This window comes from Notolepis coatsorum (assembly GCF_963971535.1).
Source record: "Notolepis coatsorum genome assembly, chromosome: 10".
In the NCBI taxonomy this organism is placed as follows: Eukaryota; Metazoa; Chordata; class Actinopteri; order Aulopiformes; family Paralepididae; genus Notolepis; species Notolepis coatsorum.
Window position 1 is genome coordinate 27617933 of NC_140174.1, and position 22492 is coordinate 27640424.

Below are 22492 nucleotides of genomic sequence, written 5' to 3' on the forward strand. Positions count from 1 at the left end.
CAACTAACCTATGAAGCTATGCTTGGTGACGAGTGAGTAAAAGAATGTTCTTTCTCAGACTGTAATGACAATGGACAGTGAGTTCACACATTAACAGGTTTTCCTGTTTTAACTGGCCGTATTGAGGGTAAAATAGGAGGATTGTGTTTTTCCCCCCCCGGTTCCCTGGGGACTTTATCACCTCCTATCAGACATGTTGTGCATTAATTGTGTCTTTTGTGTGGTAGGGATACGATGTAACTCTCAGCTTGATTGCTGAGGTTGTGCTAAATCTGCTGGAGAAACTTATTTCCTAAAGGGAAATTGGTTTGGTTGCTGTCATGTGTGCTTAGCAAGGCCTGTGGTCGATACTAATCAAGAATGATGTATTCTCTCATTGTGATGATGATGGGTTGTGTGTGTCATGTGACCTACAACTGGGTTGTACTGGCCACAGAAGCACATGTGTATGTTGGACCGGGGTTCTTAGAGCCCTCTCTATTCTGTGTTTTTCCTTAGTAAAAATCAGATAGCAGGTTAGCTCGTGCGCTGTGTGGAGCTGTGAAACGCTTCATAGAGCTGACTATGACTGTGTCATATTCTCTTTTTGTCGTTACGTCGTATCATGGGTGTGGGGTCGTAAAGGGGTGAACTGGTAACCTTTCCTCTCCCCATTGTTCTGTCGGTCAGGGGTACACCCCCTGTCCTTCAAGGTTCCCGTCACGTGGCGGTTCGGCACGTTACGGGGGGGGGGGGGGGGGGGGGGGGAGGGAGTTCCTGGTCCCACGGCCTGGTATATTGGGCGTGTGCACCGCAGGAATTCCCCCGCCATAGAGTACGTCACCGTGCGCGTCTCTGTTGGTAGGACTTCCGTGTGCTGTTCAGGTCCATGTGATGGATCTGTTTTCAGGGGGGGTGGTCAGGGCTCCTCCTCACCAAGCGCCTACTCAGGCCTTCTGTGAGTTCGGACTCCTTCTTCCATGTGATCCATGTGAGGAAGCCTCCATCAGAGTACAGAGCCTTCCTCCTCAGATTGTCAAAGTGAGTGGACCCTCTAGAAGGGTCCTTTTCTATTGTATGTATATTCGATTCAATTCGTTTATTGAGTGTGTATGGGTTCGGTGCCTCTTCCCCGGAGGCCCTAAAACCAGTTTTTTACATGGCTCAAGGTGCAATATATTCTTTTCAATCTGTACAGCTCGCGTGGGAAGTCTCTCTGGGGATCCCCGTCTCTTTCCTATGGGAGGGTGGTGGGATGTAAAAATGTGAACATTTTTTACCCCGGCTGTGTAGACTGGGATACATACTGTTGATGCTTCCTTCTTTCTATTCCAGAAGTGTTGGAGTTAGGGAGTGTCACACCCCTCTTGTCGTTCCCCTGGGCGCCTTGGGGATTCAATGACAGGTCTAAATAGCCTGTTCATTGATGGGGGTGTGTCCCGACGCACGTATAGTGCTAGCTCGCTGTAAACAGGCGATTGACTGGCACGCCTTAGTTGCTTGTGGTTGAAACAGCGTTTTTATAAAGCAACTGAGATGGGGGTTTTTCCTCTTCCGGCGACCACATCCCATGACCTGGGTGGGTTGTCGACGGATCCTCGTTCATGTCTGGGGGATGATGACGGGATGGATCTGAACATGTGTAGTGGGGTCTCACGCCCTTGGGGTGGGCCACCAGGCGCGGTTCGTCCCGACGTCTGGGTGGCGCCTTCTTTTCATGTTGAGATCAACACGCATATCTGCCCTTCTCCTGGAGTAGGCATGTCGGCGTGGTTAGGGCACGGGACTGGTTCTGGTCACGCTGGTCCAGATCAGTTGAACCCGTTGTCCGCCGGGGATGCAGATCTGCTGTTCTGGTACCCTGAGGGACTTGGGCTTTTTTCAGGGGGAAAAATGCCAGGTCGGTCTGGGTGTCACAGGGTTAAGCGCTATGGAGACCCTGGTTGGGTATGTTTTTACTCAGCACTGTCGTCATGGCTTACAGCCATGCCATTCTGTACGCGCTCGATCTCGTCGGATCTCGGCCGCTACACAGGTTGGTCCTGGTTAGTACTTGGTTGGGAGACCGCCGGGGAATACCAGGTACGGTGTGCTTAGGGGCTGGTTCTCCATTGTTTTTCGCTCCTCTCTCACGCATGGCGAAGAGGGGCCTGTGGGGGTGGTTTTTTGACCTCCTCTGGTGACCCTGTGCTTCCCGTACCGCCAGGCCCGGTCCGAAGTGATGTTTGCGACCCGTAGGCCTGGGTTAACCCTTTTTGGAAACTGAAACGCTTGTACTGCGGTATAGCCGGTGTATACCCGCAGGTGTGTTTTGGAGTTTTTTCTTGAGGGGTTATAGGAACAACCACCGCATTGGGTAACACCGAGGTGGTTGATTCCCTGGTGTGTTGGAGCAGTGTCAACTCCCGGGTTCACCGGTTGAGGGTGCCCCTGCACGTTCATGACGTCTGCCAATCGTGTCAGCCTTCTCTGCCTCGACCCCTCTGGGTGGGGGTTGTTAAATGGAGGCTTGGTCATGCAACACCGCCAGCTTACGCTCCTTCCGCCGGGGCGGCTGTGTTCAGCTGTCCCCTCTGGCGCCTGTCTCGTCCGCAGTCTCCAGGCTAGGGTTAACAGCCTGTTGCCTGGTTTTTCCCCGGTGCGCTGCCTGCTTCCGTTGGTTAACCTTTTTTGTGTGCTTACGGCCATGCTGACTGCCTATTCTGCAGGGTCAGTGTGCCAGGCGGTGTACTATTGGGGGGACGGGGCCCGCTCGGCTTACTGGCCTGGTTGGTTCCGCCTGGGAATACCAGGTGCAGTAACTGAGGGGCCTTTGTCCGAATACGCTGGCGATGTGGGGGGCGGGGCACTACGTGCCCACCTGGTGGGGTCTTGATGCTGGCATCATGGACTTCTCCGGGCCCCCATTCCAGGGAGTCCAGTCCTTTTGGTGGGTCTGGGTCTTCCTTCGTGCTCCGCTGCTACGGCCTTGCCACGGGGTTGGGTTTGCCCTTGACCCCGTGATTCTGGGGGCAGTAACGAGGTTGTTCCTCCGTTCGTTCCCGGGTGGCATGCGGGTTGTGCGTGTGTGTAGTCGTGGGTCAAGCCACGGTCTGCTCACCCTGTGCGTTGAGTTGCTTGAGTGCCTCTTCGCACGGTCGGGTCCGTCGCCCTCCCGTGACGTCCCTAATAGGGGGGCTACCCTCCATTAGGGGGGGTCGGGGGGGCTCGGCCCTCCCTGTTCTGATGGTTTTGGGGGGCTGTCAGCGGGGTGTATTTGTCAGCCAAGTGGCTCCGCTTGGCCTCCCTTGTGCAGAAGGCGATGCCAAGCTAAGCCACTAACGATACAGAACGTTAGGTTATGACTATAACCAAGTTCTGTTAGTTAGGGGCGATGCTTGGCATCGGACGCCGCTGCAGCCCTTGTCCTCACCTTGTGGTGAAAGCTTGGGAAGGAGGAGAGCAGGTGACCACACACCTGCTTATGAAGGTAAGCTGATGAGGGGTGTGGTCAGACTAATACTGGTATTAGAGGTACATTTGTGGTTTATTCAGTACGCGTGCACGTACGCGAGATAGTGCAGAAGGCGATGCCAAGCATCGCCCCTAACTAACAGAACTTGGTTATAGTCATAACCTAACGATATATGTAGTGTTTGTCATAAGGACTATTCGAAAAAAGAAAAGAAGGAGTAATGACGTTCATACTATACACCTGTTGTGTATTACCACTTGAAGTACAGTTAACCTGTGGTTTGTTCAAATAGCCACATGCTAGATATTAGTAGTAATCACTTTCATGGCGTAATTTGTTATAGCCTACTAGCCTGTAGAGCATTGTTAGTATTTACATTAGAGCACAACTTAAGAGGAAGGATGTAGAGCATTGTGCTAGTCTGATACACAAGCTTGAGACGTGACGGCCCCCGTACTACTCTGACAGCCCCTACTCTGACAGCCCCGCCAGTCTGTCTCTCTGTGTCTCTCTGTCATCTCTGTGTCTCTCTCTCTCTCTCTCTCTGTGTCTCTGTCTCTGTCATCTCTGTGTCTCTCTGTGTCTCTGTCATCTCTGTGTCTCTGTCTCTCTGTCATCTCTGTGTCTCTGTCTCTCTGTCATCTCTGTGTCTCTCTGTCATCTCTGTCTCTGTCATCTCTGTGTCTCTCTGTCATCTCTGTGTCTCTGTCATCTCTGTGTCTCTGTCTCTCTCTGTGTCTCTGTCTCTCTCTGTCATATCTGTGTCTCTGTCTCTCTCTGTGTCTCTGTCTCTCTCTGTCATCTCTGTGTCTCTCTCTCTCTGTCATCTCTGTGTCTCTGTCTCTCTCTGTCATCTCTGTGTCTCTCTCTCTCTGTCATCTCTGTGTCTCTCTCTCTCTGTCATCTCTGTGTCTCTCTCTCTCTGTCATCTCTGTGTCTCTCTCTCTCTGTGTCTCTCTGTCTCTCTGTGTCTCTCTCTCTGTCTCTCTGTGTCTCTGTCTCTCTGTGTCTCTCTCTCTCTGTCATCTCTGTGTCTCTGTCTCTCTGTCATCTCTGTGTCTCTGTCTCTCTGTCATCTCTGTGTCTCTCTCTCTCTGTCATCTCTGTCTCTCTCTGTCATCTCTGTGTCTCTGTCTCTCTCTGTCTCTGTGTCTCTCTCTCAATTCAATTCAATTCAATTCAAATAGGCTTTATTGGCATGAAATATCAACATACTTATTGCCAAAGCAAGTCCAACATACAAACAATAACATATATATTATTAAGCAATAAAACATACCATAATATTAGCAATAAGTAAAACAATCAACAGAAACATATTAAATTACAAAATAATCATTCAATCGGGTAGTCATTTTACAGATGTAGCCACCCAGATACATGTATTTACAGGGCTTGTTCTCTTATTGTATGACAACCATCTACATATTTTGCAGCTAATACTGTACACTGACTTTTCTCCCCACATATATATAACAGCTTTTGATTATCAGGGAGATGGATAAACTGTGGATCAATTTTATTTATTTTATAAAAGAAAACTTCTCTTAGATCCTTGTATTTCTCACAGTATAGTAGGAAGTGAGGTTCTGTCTCAACATCCCCCTGATGACAAAGTGAACACAGCCTGGCCTCTCTGGGCAGCCAGTTCTGCCTGTGACGGCCTGTTTCTATGGCTAGACTATGTCCACTCAGTCTGTACCGTGTCAATGTCTTTCTTAATTTTATATCATTCACAGTGGTCAGGTATTCTGCCACCGTGTACTCTCTGTTTAGGGTCAAATAGAATTCTAATTTACTTTGAGATTTGGTTGATTTGTTCCAATATTCTATATAGTTTTCTTTTTGTTTTGAGGTTATTTGGTTGGGCCAGATTTTTTGGTATCTGTCCTGAGGCATTTGTGGGCAGAGATTTCTGACTAGCTGGCAGAGGGGACTCTTATCTGGGTTCATCTCTTGGCTCTGAAGGGCTTTGTAGTGGTAGGAGTGGGGGTCACTTGATTGGAGGTGTGTGTAAAATTTTATGGCTCGCTTTTGAATTTGAATGATTAGGGGGTATTGGCCGAGTTCTGCCCTGCATGCATTATTGGCAGTGTGTCTGTGGACCTTAAGTAGGTTTTTGCACAATTCTGCATGCAGTACTTCTAATGGGTGTTTTTCCCATTTTGGGAAATCTTGGTTAGTTAATGGACCCCACACTTCACTGCCATATAATATTATTGGATTTATTACGGAATTTAGAATTTTGAGCCAGGTCCTAATTGGGATGTCAATTGGAATTTTCCTTTTGATGGCATAAAAAGCCCTTCTTCCCTTCTCCTTCAATTCATTCACAGCCATATTGAAGTTTCCATTATGATTTATTTTCAATCCCAAATATGGGTAGCTTTTTATGTTTTCTAATATGTGTGTGCCTAATTTAAATGTATTATGTGAACTCTGAGACTCGTGTCTCCTTTGAAAGATCATGACTTTAGTCTTCTTCATGTTTACGTTCAGAGACCATGTCTGACAGAACTGGTGGAGGATGTCTAGGTTCTGTTGTAGACCCTCTTTAGTGGCTGACAGCAGAACCAGATCATCTGCGTACATCAGTAATTTTACATTGGTATCGTGCAGAGTCAGACCGGGTGCAGTAGAAAGTTCTAATAACTTTGCTAATTCATTTATATATATATTGAACAATGTTGGGCTTAAATTGCACCCCTGGCGGACTCCGCGACCCTGGGTGAAGAAATTTGTTCTTTTATTTCCAATTCTAACAGCACATCTGTTTTTTGTGTACATGGATTTGATCAAGTCATATGTATTTCCTCCAACACCACTTTCTAGAATTTTGAAGAAAAGACCTTTGTGCCAAATTGAGTCAAAGGCTTTTTCAAAATCGACAAAGCAGGAATATATTTTGTTTTTGTTCTGTTTTACATGAATGTCAATTAGGGTTTTAAGAGTGTATATATGGTCAGAGGTACGATAATTTGGTAAGAATCCGATTTGGCTTTTACTTAGAACGCTGTGTTCTGTAAGGAATTCTATGAGTCTGGTGTTGATGATACTACATAGAAGTTTGCCCAAATTACTCGTCACACAGATACCCCTATAGTTTTTTGGGTCATGTTTATCTCCACTCTTGAAAATTGGGGTTATGAGTCCTTCATTCCAGACATCAGGAAAATAGCCTAGATTTAGTGTCAAATTGAATAATTTTAAAATAGCCAATTGGAATTTTTCAGAGCTGTGTTTAATCATTTCATTTAATATGCCATCTGTACCACAGGCCTTTCTAGCTTTAAGGCACTGGAGTTTTGATTTCAGCTCTTGTTCTGTGATTGGGAAGTCTAAAGGGTTTTGATTATCCTTTATGATATTTTCCCATTTTTGTAATTTTTCACATATCTGGCTGGTTTCCGTTTTTGTATTTAGGGGTACAGTTGTAAAGAGTGATGTGAAGTGGTTTGTCCAAACATCCCCATCTTGGATAGCCATTTCTTCCGGCTTATCTTTATTCAATGAGTTCCAGTGGTCCCAGAAGGAGTTAGAGCTTAGAGAGTCCTCTATTTTGCACAATTGTTTATTTACGTGATTGTTCCTTTTAATTCTGATGGTCTTTTTGTAGTGTTTCAATGATTCACAGTATTGGAGGCGTAGGGTGTCATTTTGTGGGTTTATGTGTTTCTGGTTTGATATTTTTCTTAGCTGTGTTCTAAGAGCTTTACATTCTTTGTCAAACCATTGGTCCTTTTTAGTTTTTCTCTGTTTGTTGCCTGATAGTTTTAATTTGGACTTTGTTGCAGTTCTTTCAAATATATAATTGATGTGTTCTACAGCTAGGTTTACTCCTTCAACACTGTTAGAGTATGGCATGGCTAGGAACGTATCTAACAGTGATTGTGTCTCATCACTGGCGATGGCTCTCTGGTAGTCCTGCATGCTGTTCTGGGACCATCTGTAGTATTTGGGGATGTTGTATAGTTTACTGGGCTGTGTAGGGGGATTTTTGAGCGACTCAGTTCTTTTCATGTATGCAGTGATCTGACTGTGGTCGGAGAGTGGGGTCAGGGGTTTGACTGTGAATGAACTGAAGGATACTGGATCCAGATCTGTTATCATGTAATCTACTGTGCTGCTGCCAAGGGGTGAGCAGTAAGTGTACCTTCCTTGTGAGTCCCCTCTCACACGCCCATTGACAAGGTAGAGACTCAGTCCTCTACACAGCTGTAATAAATCCTTTCCATTTTTGTTTATGGAAGTGTCATGGTTATTTCTAGGGGACTGGTTTACATGGTTGCATATGGTGTGGTCAGATATGAAATTGTCTCCATGTGTACTGGTGAAATCAGGGTGGGTTCCCGTTCGGGCGTTGAAGTCACCGCAAACAAGCACATGACCTTGACTTTGGTAAAGACATATTTCTGCTTCAAGGTTGGAGAAGATGTCGTCTGAGTAATATGGAGACCCAGTGGGTGGTACGTAAATTCCACAGATAAATAGGTCTCTCTGAGAGGGGATTACTTCTTTATTTAGTTTTAACCAAATATGATTGTTCCCGGTTTTTAGAATCTGTATTGACTGGTGGAGTTGTGATTTGTACCAAATTATCAATCCCCCTGAGTCTCTGCCCTGACTAATATGTTTCGTTTTATTCGATGGCAAAATGACTTCTCTATAGTGAGGAGGGCAGTGTGTGTCTACATCTTCTCTGCACCATGTCTCAGTTAGGATTAAGAGGTCATTGTTTGTTATAGCCTGTAAAAAATCTGAGTCTCTACTCTTAAGGCCGTATGTTGAAGAGCAAAGACCCTGTATGTTCCAGCAACTAATGGCAAATGATTGCATTTTGTACACAAATTATATAAAGGTATAAAAGGTTATAACTAAGGTATAAGGGTATTCAGTCTCTCTCTTTGTCTCTCTCTGTCTCTCTCTGTCATCTCTGTGTCTCTGTCATCTCTGTCTCTCTCTGTCATCTCTGTGTCTCTGTCTCTCTCTGTCATCTCTCTCTCTCTCTCTGTGTCTCTGTGTCTCTGTCATCTCTGTGTCTCTCTGTCATCTCTGTCTCTCTCTGTCATCTCTGTGTCTCTGTCTCTCTCTGTCCTCTATGTCATCTATGTCTCTCTGTCATCTCTGTGTCTCTGTCTCTCTCTGTCATCTCTGTCTCTCTCTGTCATCTCTGTGTCTCTGTATCTCTCTGTCCTCTATGTCATCTATGTCTCTCTGTCATCTCTGTGTCTCTGTCTCTCTGTCATCTCTGTGTCTATGTCTCTCTATGTCAGTGGTTCTCAAACTGTGGTACGCGTACCACTAGTGGTAATTGGTGGTACTGCTGGTGGTACTTGAAAACATTTCCAAAAAAGATACAAAAAAAAAAAAAAAAAAATCCGGTCAGGCCACTGAACTTAGAAGCAGGCCAGGCCAGTGTTTCTGGTTGCGGCAGCGCGATAGTTAGATAATCAAAGTGGGGAACAACCAGGAGATCACTGTGACAGAGAGTAATGCAGTCTAAACAGTCATACATCTTTAATTCAACTTCAGCCCTGATCATAACCATTTATTTTTAGATTTCTTGTAATGTCAGATAAAAAATGAAATACTCCCACTTTTCTGTAAAGAGTTGGTGTTAAATCTGACATTACAAAAAATCCATCAAAATATGTGTTGCTGCTAATCATTGACACATGCCTAGCCTGTAATAATCCCCCCCAGAAAAATGTACTTTGCATTTGATATATTGTAAATATTTTACTTTTTGTGTGTTTTTTTTAACAATAATTTGTGATGCCATCACACAAACTGGCATTTAAAGGGTAAACATTCAAACATGTATTGAATATGTGTTTTCTTTTCTTTTTTACAATAATTTGTGATGCCCATCACAAACACTGGCATTTAAAGGGTAAACATTCAAAGATTCCTGCACCAGAATGCAGGAAATTAAGTTTTTGTAACAAAATAATTGTGTGTGTGTGTGTGTGTGTGTGTGTGTGTGTGTGTGTGTGTGTGTGTGTGTGTGTGTGTGTGAGTGAGTGTGAGAGAGAATGACGGACAATTGCTTGCTGTGTGAGAGAGAGAGAGAGAGAGAGAGAGAGAGAGAGATAGAGAGAGAGATAGAGAGAGAATTAAGTACATTTGCTGAAATACAGTTGTTCTTAATTTTCTCACTTGCTATGTGAGAATGTTAGTTATTATGTTCTCAATGCCCCTTGCATTGTATGAGTTGTGTGGAAGCGTTTGCTAGTTCTAGTGCTATCCCTTTGTACATTGTGGCTGTGTCTGACAGAAGTTAACAATAAATAATGGTATTAGGAATACATTTGCCTCCTGCGTGAACTGTGCATAGCTGAATAGACTGTATTTTAACGCCGGTCATATGGTGGTACTTGGAGAGCCAGCTACGTTCTCAGGTGGTACTTGGTGTAAAAAGTTTGAGAACCACTGCTCTATGTCATCTCTGTGTCTCTGTCTCTCTGTCATCTCTGTGTCTATGTCTCTCTCTGTCATCTGCCGGCTCTGCTTCCAGAACTATCACTGTCAGAACTCTGGACTTGAGAACTAGAGACTCACATCACCGTACTGACTATCTTGTATTTTGCACTAGGGACTTTTAACACTGGACTCTTATCACTGGACTATCTTGTATTTTGCACTAGTATTTGTATTTATATTTTATAGTGTATCTATAGTGTATATGGGATTTCTTAATGGGATCTAGTTCGTATACATGTTATAAGTCTGGTTTTAAGCTGAGATGGGTGTAATGTGCTATACAGTACTAATGTTCTAATGTTCCAGCAAGGTGGAATATGGATTTAAAGGATAATTGTGATTGCTTTTGCGGTTCACTTTTTGAGTGGACCAATTGCCGTTGCCAATTACGCGTGTATATGTGTGTATATACGTGTTTGTGTATATGTGTGTGTATGTGTGTATGTGTGTGTGTATGTGTGCGTGTGCGTGTGCGTGTGTGTGTGTGTGTGTGTGTGTGACCTACCTTTGCAGTGTCTGTGCAGCACGTCCAGCGCTGCGATCAGGAACTCGTGGGCGTCTTGTTGCTCGTAGCCGGCGAGGTGACGAGCGTGAGTCCAGACCAGGTGGAGCAGCCTGAAGGGAATGTGAGGAGAGCGGTGTCCAGAGTAGAACTGAGAGAGAGAGGGAGAGAGAGAGAGAGAGAGAGAGAGAGAGAGAGAGAGAGAGAGAGAGAGAGAGACAGAGAGAGACAGAGAGAGAGAGAGACAGAGAGAGACAGAGAGAGAATCTTTGAATCTAAATATACTTTCTTTGTGTTGATTTTACATTAATTCCATGATTTTACTCAAGTAAATATCTGTTACATGCTTCGCTCTTAAATAGAAAAATGCTATTTTTAATCTAGATGAATCTAGATTAATTACAGAAAAGTGTGAGATAAATTAGTAAAAAAAAAATTATCTATTGACAGCACTAAAAAAGATATACAAAGATAAATAAAAGGTCATTGAAATGTAAGCTAGTCCCTTGGATTCTGTGAGGAATGCTAACAATGCTAACCTGGCATTTTAGGGAAACACGAGACAAGACGCTGATCCTACGAGAGTCGAATTTTTTGACCTTGAATTAAAAAGACAGACCGGTAGCAAAAAGGTCGCCGGTTCGAATTCGACGGAAAAGTGATTTCCAGCTGTGAGCCGGACGACTAGAGGGTTGATTGTAGGCGGGGAGATACTGTAAAAGAGACATTCCAATAGACCTGTCGCTAAACCACGCCCCAAATAGAATTTGTCCAATCATATCACAGCGAAAATCCTCGGCAACAAGACAGAATCCATATTAATGGGTTCAAAAATAAGGCTAAGGACAAACTTGTTATAACCACCGGAGGAACCTCTGGTGAACCTGGTGAACCTCTGGTGAACGATGAGTAATGTCTCTATGCACTTTGTTGATGAAAATAATTGTTTTTAATGCACCAATGAGCATGAATGATGCTTTTTTTTATAATAAAAAAAAACTGAAACATGAATACTACTACATGCACTTTAGATTATGCACTAAGAATGCTTGATGCACTTCAGATGCCATAGTGCCACTTGAAACCAGTAACAACAAGGGACAACGATGTAAATAAGTCCTGGACTTTTCGTTTTATCCCTGACAAGGCAAATACAAATGTTGATCTGTCAAAGTTGTTATGTTTGTTGTCAATAAAATCCACGTTGTGCTGAATTTTATGTATGAAAGATGCTCCATAAATGAACTATTATTATTATCTGTCTATGCTTAGCTAATACTCAGCTTTTTGTGTTTTCTTCACAGAATGAGGTGTGCTGGAGATGTTACTGCCCTCACAGAGACGACACAGGTCAACCCAAGACAGGACATGAGTGACAATGAAAGAGGTCTGATTTATGTTTTTGGACTAAAGTGAGCATCATGGAATGTGTGCAGCTTTACAATCATGTCATTGATGAACTGAATATCTCTGTGTGAACTCTCTCAATATATATTGAGAAAAGTACAAAGTCACAGAAGTTGAGTCCGCTAAGTAGTAGTTGCCCTTAAATTTGGTAATAACAGTTGTGCCTCTCTGAGATGTGCATGTCTTCTCCGTCTTTACGCACATCTTTTATCTTTTATGGCTGTGGCTGCCTCTGCTACCGTCATGTCCCTTGCTGCAAAGGGACATTTCACCTCAAGCAAGCCTGGGTTGATCTGTGGGAGCTGCAACAGTGGGAGCTGCAGCGAGAGAAAAAATTAGAAACATCAAGGAGTAATTTGTCTCCTCTTATCCCTCTCTCCTCTCATTTCTTTCTCCCCTCATTCACCTCTCCCCCTCATCCCTCTCCCCTTATCCATTACCCCTCTCTCCTCCCCTCTTACTACTCTCTCTTCTCTAAGAAGGTCAGGGTGTAGAGGAGCCTCCAGATGAGGAGCGCCGGCCTGTGGAGCAGGCTCCCCCAATGGAAGGTGGACAAGAGGAGCGAGATGAAAGATTGAGAAATCAACAAGCACAAATCGAATCACTGACGAGTATAAATACTGTTCTGAGACATAATCAAGTACCAAATAGATTAACACCAGAGGTCTTGCAGCACAGCCGTGTACCATCCTATTTGAAATATGCCACTGGATTCACTTATGATCAATTCAACAATCTATGTACTGTGTTTAGTATACCTAGCAGTGAAACAGCAAAGCAAACTTCAGTCCCATTGACATATAGCAGAAGTGATTGGCAAATTAACACAATGCCCCTGCGTGTGCAGCTCTTGCTTGTTCTTATGAAACTGAGACAAAATCATGATTTAAAAGATTTGGCATTTATGATTGATGAACGTACATGTTCACAGGTCTAGGGGAACTACCCGCATGGCCTCATAGAGACATAATAATGGCACAAATGCCAGGAAAGTACAGAGAGGAATTTCCTACAACGATGGCAATATTAGACTGTACAGAGTTAAAAATTCAAACCCCAACTTCCAAAGCTACTCAACCTACAAGTCTGCAAACACATTGAAATCCCTCATAGCATGTGATCCACGAGGTTCTGTAATATTTTGTTCAACTCTTTTCACTGGATCTATGTCTGACAAAGAAATAGTTAGGCAGAGCAACTTTATTAAGCTAATGAAAAATCTGCTTAAACATGGCTGCAGGAAGGGGATGGGCGTATGGTAGATAAAGGATTTTTAATAAAAAATGACCTACAAGAAATTGGACTTGAAATAAACATCCCACCCTTCGTCAGAGGAAAAAGGCAGATGCCATCTACAGATGTCTGCCTGACAAAAAAAAAGTGGCTGCACACAGGATACATGTTGAACGTGCTATATCAAAGATAAAGACATTTAAAATTGTGTCAGAGAGGATCCCTAACATAACACAACCAATGGGGTAGTCCTTTCCACCTACTGCTACCTATAGGGGTCTGGTTAACAATGTAGCTTATAGGTGTGCCTCTCATTCCTCTGTGTCTTATATATTTCCTCACTGATTCCTGACTCTTTCTTAAAGGCAGAAATATACATGTTATGGTTAACTGTGTTATGCATAGTATTAACTATTCACTGTAGAAATGTATCGGATGTTGTGCCTAGGCTATTATTCTTTCACATCAAACTGCATGACGGTGCAAATTTATTTTTTCAATAAACTGTGAATGAGCACCATTTTGCCTTTATTACCAAATGTATGTGTTTTTATTGTACTTTGAAACTACCTGTTAGGAGTGTAGGTGGGGATCACTTTTGCCACCACTGCAGAGGTTATAGGCTGGCCTGCTACCTTCTTCCCTCTGCTGTGGCCGACTTGTACAGGAGGCAGTGTCTTCATTTTATGCACGAGAAATGTCTAAACTGTACATGAGCCCAATGATGTGTGCACAGTACCCTGGTGCCCTATGGTTTCAACAGAAATGAGAAGGGGAGAAAAGAAATAGGCTACTGTTTGAGAACACTGCTCGTACTAGCTGCTACTTGAATATAGCTCCCCTCTCCACTAAAATGTATCAGCAATAGTAGTAATCATGGATTATCGTCATAGTTCTTGTAATCTTCAATCAAGTCAACTGTAAGTAATGCTTGAGAATAGCTAGCTAACGTTATATATAGCTAATGCTTGCATCACCATGGAGGTCTAAGGTAAATGTGTATCTCATGAATGTACTTTTCCACTGCATATTGTAACCCTCTCTGTCTGCTTCTAGATGAAATATTTGTGTTATCTTTCAAAAACAGGTCTATAGGGCGGCTACGTGGTGCAGTGGGCAAGGCGCTCACCACAAATACTGGAGACGCTGTGTTCGCCTGTTCAAGCCCAGCGCTCCACATTGCTTTCAGTTTAGCTGGTCGTCCGTACTAATACACATTGGCAGTATTAGGGGGTGGGAAACTGATGGGTGGGGATCGGGCGTTGTGGACAGCGACTCCTACAGGTCGGTTGGTGCGCCTGCGCAGTAGAATCAGGAAGCGATGGGGGCGGCGCCCCTCCAAAGCGCAGACCCCTGACGCTGAAAGATTGCGCCGCGCAGGTGAAAAAATGCGACTGCTGTTACCTCGAGTATCGGAGGGGACTCGTGATATGTATGACTTAGTCCACATTGCAGCCGGCTTGTGGGAGGCAAGAAACAGCGTTCGAGACAGGGGAGGGTTGAATTGGATGATACGAAATTGGGATGGGAGAAAAATAGAAAATGGGAGAAAAAGTGGATAAAAAAAAAAACAGGTCTATTACCTGCTGTGGTCAATCTCCCGCGGCCTAGCCCCTTTCGTGACTGTGAAGCAAGGCTTGCATCACAGTCAGGAAAGGGGCTGCCTGCGGCCATCGTCAACAGTCATTCACGGTCGACTTTGTTTATCCGACTTTTCAAAGGGGGCGTGGCTGAGCGATAGGTCTATTGGCTTGTGTAACTTAAGCCCCTCCGACCCTGACAAGTACATATGATGTGGTGTGAATAAATAATTAGAAAGTCCAAAATACCCGGGTGTTCCTGTAACCAACTGCAGAGAAGAAAACTAGGAACACATTTCTATGACCTGAACCTTTTTTCAGTAGAGAATTACTATTCATAGTATCGTCATGGTGTGTTTTACCAACCACTATCGCTGCTCATTGGCCACAGTTGTCATTTTAGATTAGATTAAAATGTATTGTCATCATACAGCACAAGTACAGTACAACGAAAATAAGTTTGGCATCCAACCAACCTCTGCTATCATACAGAATTGTATGGCTAGACTAGGTACTGTAGGTAGTTGTGATTATTATGATTACTATTAATGATAATCACCTGCTAGTTGATAATAAATACAATATATTCCAAAAGTTGTGAAAGAAAAGAAAAGGAGGTAGGAAACAGACAGAGGAAGCCTCCTCCAGGGGATATAGATACTAGGGATGCACGATAATTATCGGGCCGATATCAGCAATTATGACGTCATCCCGATAAACCCGATAACGTTATTAATAGCTCCGATAATATAATATATTTTTTGGTAAAAAAAAATGCGGTGTGGGTGAATTGGAATGAAGTGCGTTTGTTTTGACTGTAGGCTCCTCCCGTTTTGTCAGTACTGTGGTACGACTGACAGCGTGTGGTTTAGGAACAGGGCGTTTTACACAAATCCAGCGCTCCCTTTCTTGGCTGTGACGTAGCCACGCAAGTTTCTGGAAGCAGCGCGGACGTTAACATTACAACAAAGATGGCCGCGTCGGTACTCGGAATTTCAGAGGAAAAAGTTCGCTTGCTATTTGTAATAAATGCAATGCAGAAGTTCCACAAGGAGGGAAAAGGGCAACAACTTGCAATACATCCAGCCCGACGGGTCATCTGCGGCATCACCACCGCCACGACGGTGTGTTATTGTGTTAACTTAGAAGCCCACGACGACGCGAGGAGCTAAGCAAAGCTAGCCCCTTTCGTGGCTGTGATGCAACCCTTGGTTGAATACGCAGTCACTTATTGCTCCGTAGTAGCCAGGTTAATTTGCACCACCAAGGACTCCTTAAAAGCTAGCAGCTTGAGCCCTTGGGTCATTTCTGTCAAAGTTCTTTAATTTAGCAAACGACTCGTCAATAGGTACAAGCGTGCTCGCGCTGTCGTCGCGGGCCCCCAACACCGTGGCGGTGGTGATGCCGCAGGTGACCCGTTGTTGTGGTGGTGATGTGAGGTGGTGATGTGTCCACTCAAAGCCTCTTTTTCAAGGCAAAAAGCTTCGAGCGGCTTAGGTTGGATGCACCACAAGCTGTTGACGGATTGTGAATTTTCATTTGGAAAAATAAATATGGTCACTTTATCAGTCAAAACTGTTGTCTTGGCTTTTGTTTCTGTTGTCTGGTTAGGTCACATTTAAGTTGGTGTTAAGTTATTGTCCTGGGAAGTATTTTTATGTATTATTATTGTATTGTGATATGTTTTGTTTCATGTTGAAAAAAAAAATATTTTGATCAAAAAAAATATATACATTAAAAAAAAATGTATAATACAATAAATATCGGTTATCGATATCAGTTATCGGCTTGAGGAGCATAAAGTTATCGGTATCGGTGTCAAAAAAGCAATATCGTGCATCCCCAATAGATACGTAATGTATATATTATATCCTCACACATACGTTTATTTCAAAGATCTCTGTCATAGGCTGTTTAACGTATAAAGCTCCTCCCACAAACTTCTAAATAACATGTGTGAACAAAGAGGTTCCTTTTCTTCTAACCCTTGTCTCTCACCTTCACTTCCTTTCCCCCTCCTCCTCTCCCCCTCCTCCTCTTCCTCCCCCCCTCTGCTTTCTCCTCCTCCTCCTCCCCTCTCCTCTTCCTCCACTTCCTCCTCCACCCTCCTCCTCTTCCTCCCCCCCCTCTGCTTTCTCCTCCTCCTCCTCCCCTCTCCTCTTCCTCCACTTCCTCCTCCACCCTCCTCCTCTTCCTCATCCCCTCCTACTTGCACGTCCTCCTCCTTTCCCGCATGACGTGAGGAAGAGAAGTGAGCACACGTCTATGAACCCTAATAATGCTGTATATACCGTATATATATATATATATATATATATATATATATATATATATATACTGTATTTATTCTTACCGTATATATATCTCTATCCAGTCTGTCATGCATATAATCCTTTATAATCTGTAGATTCTATATCTATATCTGTATATTCCTTACCTACTCTTACTAGTTACACTGCTGGCCAGTACGACTTATTACCATAGTGTCTTTATACCTGTATCACTGTACATATTAATACTACAACTCTGTACATACATCTGATTAGCACTATTACTCAGTAGTACTCATTTATAAATGTTACTTGTCCTTTCGGACAAGTTATGTTTTTGTATGTTTTTATTGATTTTTGCTACCGGGCAGTCCGGTAGAGAGAGAGAGAGAGAGAGAGGAGGAATGGGAGATAGACCAGGGAAGACATTCGACAAAGATCACCGGGTCTGGGAGTCGAACCCGGGTCGGCCGTGTTGCACCGTAGTGCTGTAATGCGGTGCGCCACTCGGGTGCCCCAGTAGTACTCATTTATATTTATATATGTTATAGGTGTTGACGGTCTTGACGGGAAACTTCTGAAATTGGTCCCTGATTTAATTGCCCCTGCTATCTGTCATATTATAAATCAATCCTTTAGTGAATGTTTGTATCCGCAACAGTGGAAAACTGCCAAAGTAATACCACTGCCAAAAATTTTGAAATTGCCATTCTCAGGATCTAATAGTCGTCCCATAAGTTTACTGCAAGTTTTAAGTAAACTGATGGAAAGAATAGTAAGTGAACAGATTAAATGCTACTTTTCTTTTAACACATTAACCACTGATTTTCAACATGCATATCGTGAAGGACATTCAACAGCGACTGCTTTAACCCAAATGACGGATGATTGGCTGAAAGAGATAGATAAAAAGAAAATGGTTGGCGCTGTCTTGCTTGATTTTACTGCAGCATTCGACATCATAGATCACAAATTCTTACTTAAAAAACTTGAATGTTACGGTTTCTCCTCATCTGCACTATCTTGGATTCAAACTTATTTAGCAAACCGAAAACAAATCGTTTTTTTTAATGGGAGTTACTCAGAAGTTAAAACGGTAAGGTGTGGAGTACCCCAAGGAAGTTGCCTTGGGCCTTTGCTCTACACCATATTTACAAATGACATGCTTCTTGTCCTAAATAAGTCCTATATTTCTATGTATGCGGATGATTCAACGATTTACACATCAGCCTCAACAGCCAATGAGTTAAATACGGTCCTAAAGGCAGAGTTGCAATCAGTGATGGAATGGATAAAGAATAACAAACTAGTTCTAAACATATCAAAGACAAGTAGCATCATTTTCGGTTCAAACCATACTCTAAGAACGAACCCAGTCTTTTGATAAGTGATGTGGTAATTAATCAAGTCCGGAGACTAAACACCTAGGGGTAACATTAGACAGTAAATTGTCATGGTCACACCATATAAACAATATAGTGAAAATGGGAAGAGGGATTTCTGTTGTTAAAAGATGTGCTCATTTGTTACCACTAAATTCTATCAAACAGGTAATTCAAGCTCTGGTTTTGTCAAATCTTGACTATTGTCCTGCAGTATGTAACGACGAATAAACTGAAAAAATTGCAAATGGTACAAAACAAAGCAGCACGTATAGCGCTTCGCTGTGAGTACAGAACTAATGTTGCAGCGATGCACAGTTGTTTAACTTGGTTACTTGTCAAACATAAATTACTCTGCTCACTCCTTGTATTCACTAGGAATATTCTTGTTACAAAGATCCCCTAAATTTTATATAACAATTTATCTATAAGTCTTGACAGACACAACCATTCCACCAGACATGCTTCTGCACAAGGTTTTACACTTCCAAAAGTGAGGTCGAATGCAATGAAGCGAACTGTCATGTTCCGTGGTATGCAGGAATGGAACTCTCTTCCCAGACATGTTAAGCAGGAGAATAGTAAATGTCGTTTCAAAATCGTGGTAAAACAACATTTTCAACCAAAGAAATTGACATTCCCTAATAGATAGTGTGTACGTAAATGAAAATGTATGTGTCTGATAAAGAGATAGGTATATATAGATGAAAAGTGTCTGATAGGGATATATTATTAAAAGATTGTATAATTGGCTGATATGAACATAGATAATGTATGTATGTATGTTGTGGGGCGGCGTGGCTCAGGGGTAGAGCGGGTCGTCCAATGATCGAAGGGTTGGTGGTTCGAATCCCGCTCAAGCCCATGTCCATCCCACTGCCGTTGTGTCCTTGGGCAAGACACTTAACCTACTTGCCTCGTATGAATGTGTATGCATGTGAATGAATGTTGGTGTGGTCGGAGGGGCCGTAGGCGTTGATTATTCGCCACGCTTCCGTGAGTCTGCCTCAGGGCAGCTCTGGCTGCAATTGTAGCTTACCACCACCGGTATGACTGTGTATGAACGAATAATGGACTCTGTGAAGCGCTCTGGGTCTCATGAAGAGCGCTATATAAATCCAAGTCATTATTATTATTATTATTATGTAAAAGCTAAATACGGTAGTATATTATGCTGTATTGTATTATGAATTAATTATGAGTAGGTATTATTGTATTGTATTATGAATTCATAAGGCGTATATATTGTTGTATTGTATTATGAATTTGATTAGGGTTTTTATTGTTGTTTTAATTGTCTGTATGACATGTGAATGTTGTGAGTGTATAAGTCTGTAACTGTATTTTACGTGTTATGGACCCCAGGAAGAATAGCCCCAGCACTGCTGTGGCTAATGGGGATCCAAATAAACTTAAACCCAGTTCAATCACCTGCACTACATTGTATATTGCTGTTGTACTTTACTGTTACATTTGCACTTTGGTTGGATGCCACACCTCTTTTCGTTGTACTGTACTACTGTGCTGTATGATGACAATACATTTTAATCTAATCTAATATGGAATGGACCCCTGTTGTTTGCCCGCCAAGAGTGCTATGCATTTCTCTACCCCCCTCCCCTGTACCTCTTGGAAGAGCTGGGACATCTCGCACACCAGGCAGGCGTTGCTCTGCATCTCACACTTGTGTCGGTCAGAGAGGAAGAAATCTCGTAGCAGCGGCGTGTGAGTGAGAGCCTGAACTATACAGTTCATGAAACACGTGTTGCCAAGGTTGATCAGACCTCGTAGACCTGAAAGAGAAGAGAGGGAGGGGAGAGAGAGAGGGGAGAGAGAGAGAGGGAGGGGAGAGAGAGAGAGAGAGAGAGAGAGAGAGAGATAGAAGAGAGGGAAGCGAGAGAGAGAAGAGAGAGAAACAGAAAGAGTGAGAGAAGAGAGAGATATAGAGAGATTAGGTAAATAGATAAGTGGACAGGCCACAGCAAATTGTTCTTATCTGTACTGCAGTACACCTACTTAACAGTCACTGATGTGGAAGGAAATCAAAGTGAGCAACTTTATCTGAGGCAGATGGTCACACACACACACACATTTATTACAGGTGGGGGTGTCCCGGGGCCGGAGCCCTGGTACAGGACAATGAATTCACAGTATCACACAGAGAGAGAGAGAGAGAGAGAGAGAGAGAGAGGAGAGAGAGAGAGAGAGAGAGAGAGAGAAGAGAGAGAGAGAGAGAGAGAGAGAGAGAGAGAGAGAGAGAGAGAGAGAGAGAGAGAGAGAGAGAGAGAGAGAGAGAGAGATGAGAGAGAGAGAGAGAGAGAGAGAGAGAGAGAGAGAGAGAGAGAGAGAGGGGAGAGTGGAGAAGAGAGGGGAGGAGAGATAAGAGAAGAGAGGAGAGGAAAGGAGAGTGAGGATGGGGGGATAGAGAGAGGGCAGAACGATTACAAATGGTAGTAGGAAGCAAGGGTAGGGAACAAGAAAAGAGAGAAGAAAATAGAGGAACAGGGGTGAGAGAGGGATGAGTGACGTACTGTGGAAAGAAGCACAGAAAGAGAGAAGACAGAAAGGAGAGGAGAGAGAGGTGAGAGAGGAGAGAGAGGGAGGAAAGAGGACATAGGGAGTGTAATAGTAATTTATTATTATGTTACATAGGGGTGTAACGGTACGTGTATTCGTCCCGCGAATTTATGGTACGGCCGTCACGGTGCGGTACACGCAGCCATACGTCTCATATACCACTAGGTGAAAGTAGGGTTGCACTTGCACATTTGACAAATCTATGCTCAATATCTTTACTTTACACTGGCTTACATTGATCTTTAACGTTGAATATTAAGCTTGTATTGCCAAATGTAGATGATGAATAAAACGTTGAAGCTTGCTTAGGCACGGTGACAAGCGGACAGAATTAACAATGCGCACGGACACTCTGCACTCGGCTCTCCCCTCCTCCCTTCCCGTTATCTACAGCCTATGTGTCCCTAAAAACAAAAACCATCCATGATGAATTAATTAAATGTTTGTAACACAGCAGGGTCTTTCTTTCGTTTTCTTGTTCACCCAATAATGGACACACACACACTCACACACACGCGCGAACACACGTCAACTTTCTCCCGCGGACTCTCACAGCTGTAAAAAAAAAAGAAAAAAAAAGCACTACAGTACATAGCCTACCACCAGATCATCTGAGCTCCTCTCCAGTTGCTGCTACTGTGTTTAAATCCAAAATATTGATAAATCCTCCTTGTTGTGTAACATGTCATCTGTTCTCTTCTTCAGTCTCTACAAGTGAAACTGAAACGAAGTTGTTGCATAAGTTGTTAAAGGGGCAGTAGGCAATTAATTTACTCAGTGGATGCCTGAACACATAATGACACCAGTATCCCACGCGTTACACTTCACCAATGAGAGTCCGCGCTGTCAGGTGAAAAGAGAGCCGCTGGCTGTCTCTGCATGTGTCGGAGGAAGCATGTGGTAGACCTCAGGGCTCCCTAGACCGACCAGTAGGGGGCACATGCGCACAACGACCAGGTAGGGGAGGGGGGGAATTGGCATAACGACTAAATTGGGATGGGAGGAAAAACACAGAAAAATCTGGCGGAGAAAAGATTAAAAAAATACATATTTCTCTGTACAAAGCTTTAACTAGTTTAACTTATCAGGGACTAGGTGACAGTCTGACTGTGTTCTTAAAACAACGGCCAAGGCCCAGGGCAGATATGACATGTCCAAGTAAATCACATCTTGTTATTTTTTCTTGTTGCCTTCATATCAATTTTGTGACAGTTACGACAAAACCCCTAATCTCATCTTTGTTTATTTTTAGTATTTTTTTTTACTTTCTCTTTTTCCATCTTTCCACCATCCCAATGCTAGTCGTTATGCCAATTCCCTATCTATCACATGCTTCCTCCGACACATGTGTAGCCAATCCCCACTTCTTTTCACCTGGCAGCGCGGACTCTTACTGGGGGAGTGTAACGTGTGGAAGGAGCACACTACCTCTCCCAGGACCCCGACCTTGCTGTGCAGGCGCCCCCGACCGATCTGTAGGAGTCGCTGTTTTTACAACGACCAGGACCCTCGCCGGCTTTCCCACCCGCTAACACTGCCAATTGTCGGCCAAGCCGTAGGCACCACAGCTGGATTCGATCCCCACTGTCTCTGTGGTGGTAGACAGATGCTTAGTCCGCTGCACT

At 43.5% G+C, this 22492-nt stretch overlaps 1 protein-coding gene across 1 annotated transcript in view; it reads right to left on the bottom strand.

Annotated features, from left to right (window-relative positions):
- The window catches only part of usp22 (ubiquitin specific peptidase 22), a 172644-nt gene that overhangs the window by 56649 nt on the left and 93503 nt on the right, over positions 1-22492 (bottom strand). The window contains exons 3-4 of the mRNA XM_084322980.1: positions 19917-20083; positions 10422-10569 (exon numbers count right to left, since the gene is read on the bottom strand). Of these exons, the coding sequence (XP_084179106.1) occupies positions 10422-10569; positions 19917-20083 (315 nt within the window). The remainder of the gene's footprint in view (positions 1-10421; positions 10570-19916; positions 20084-22492) is intronic.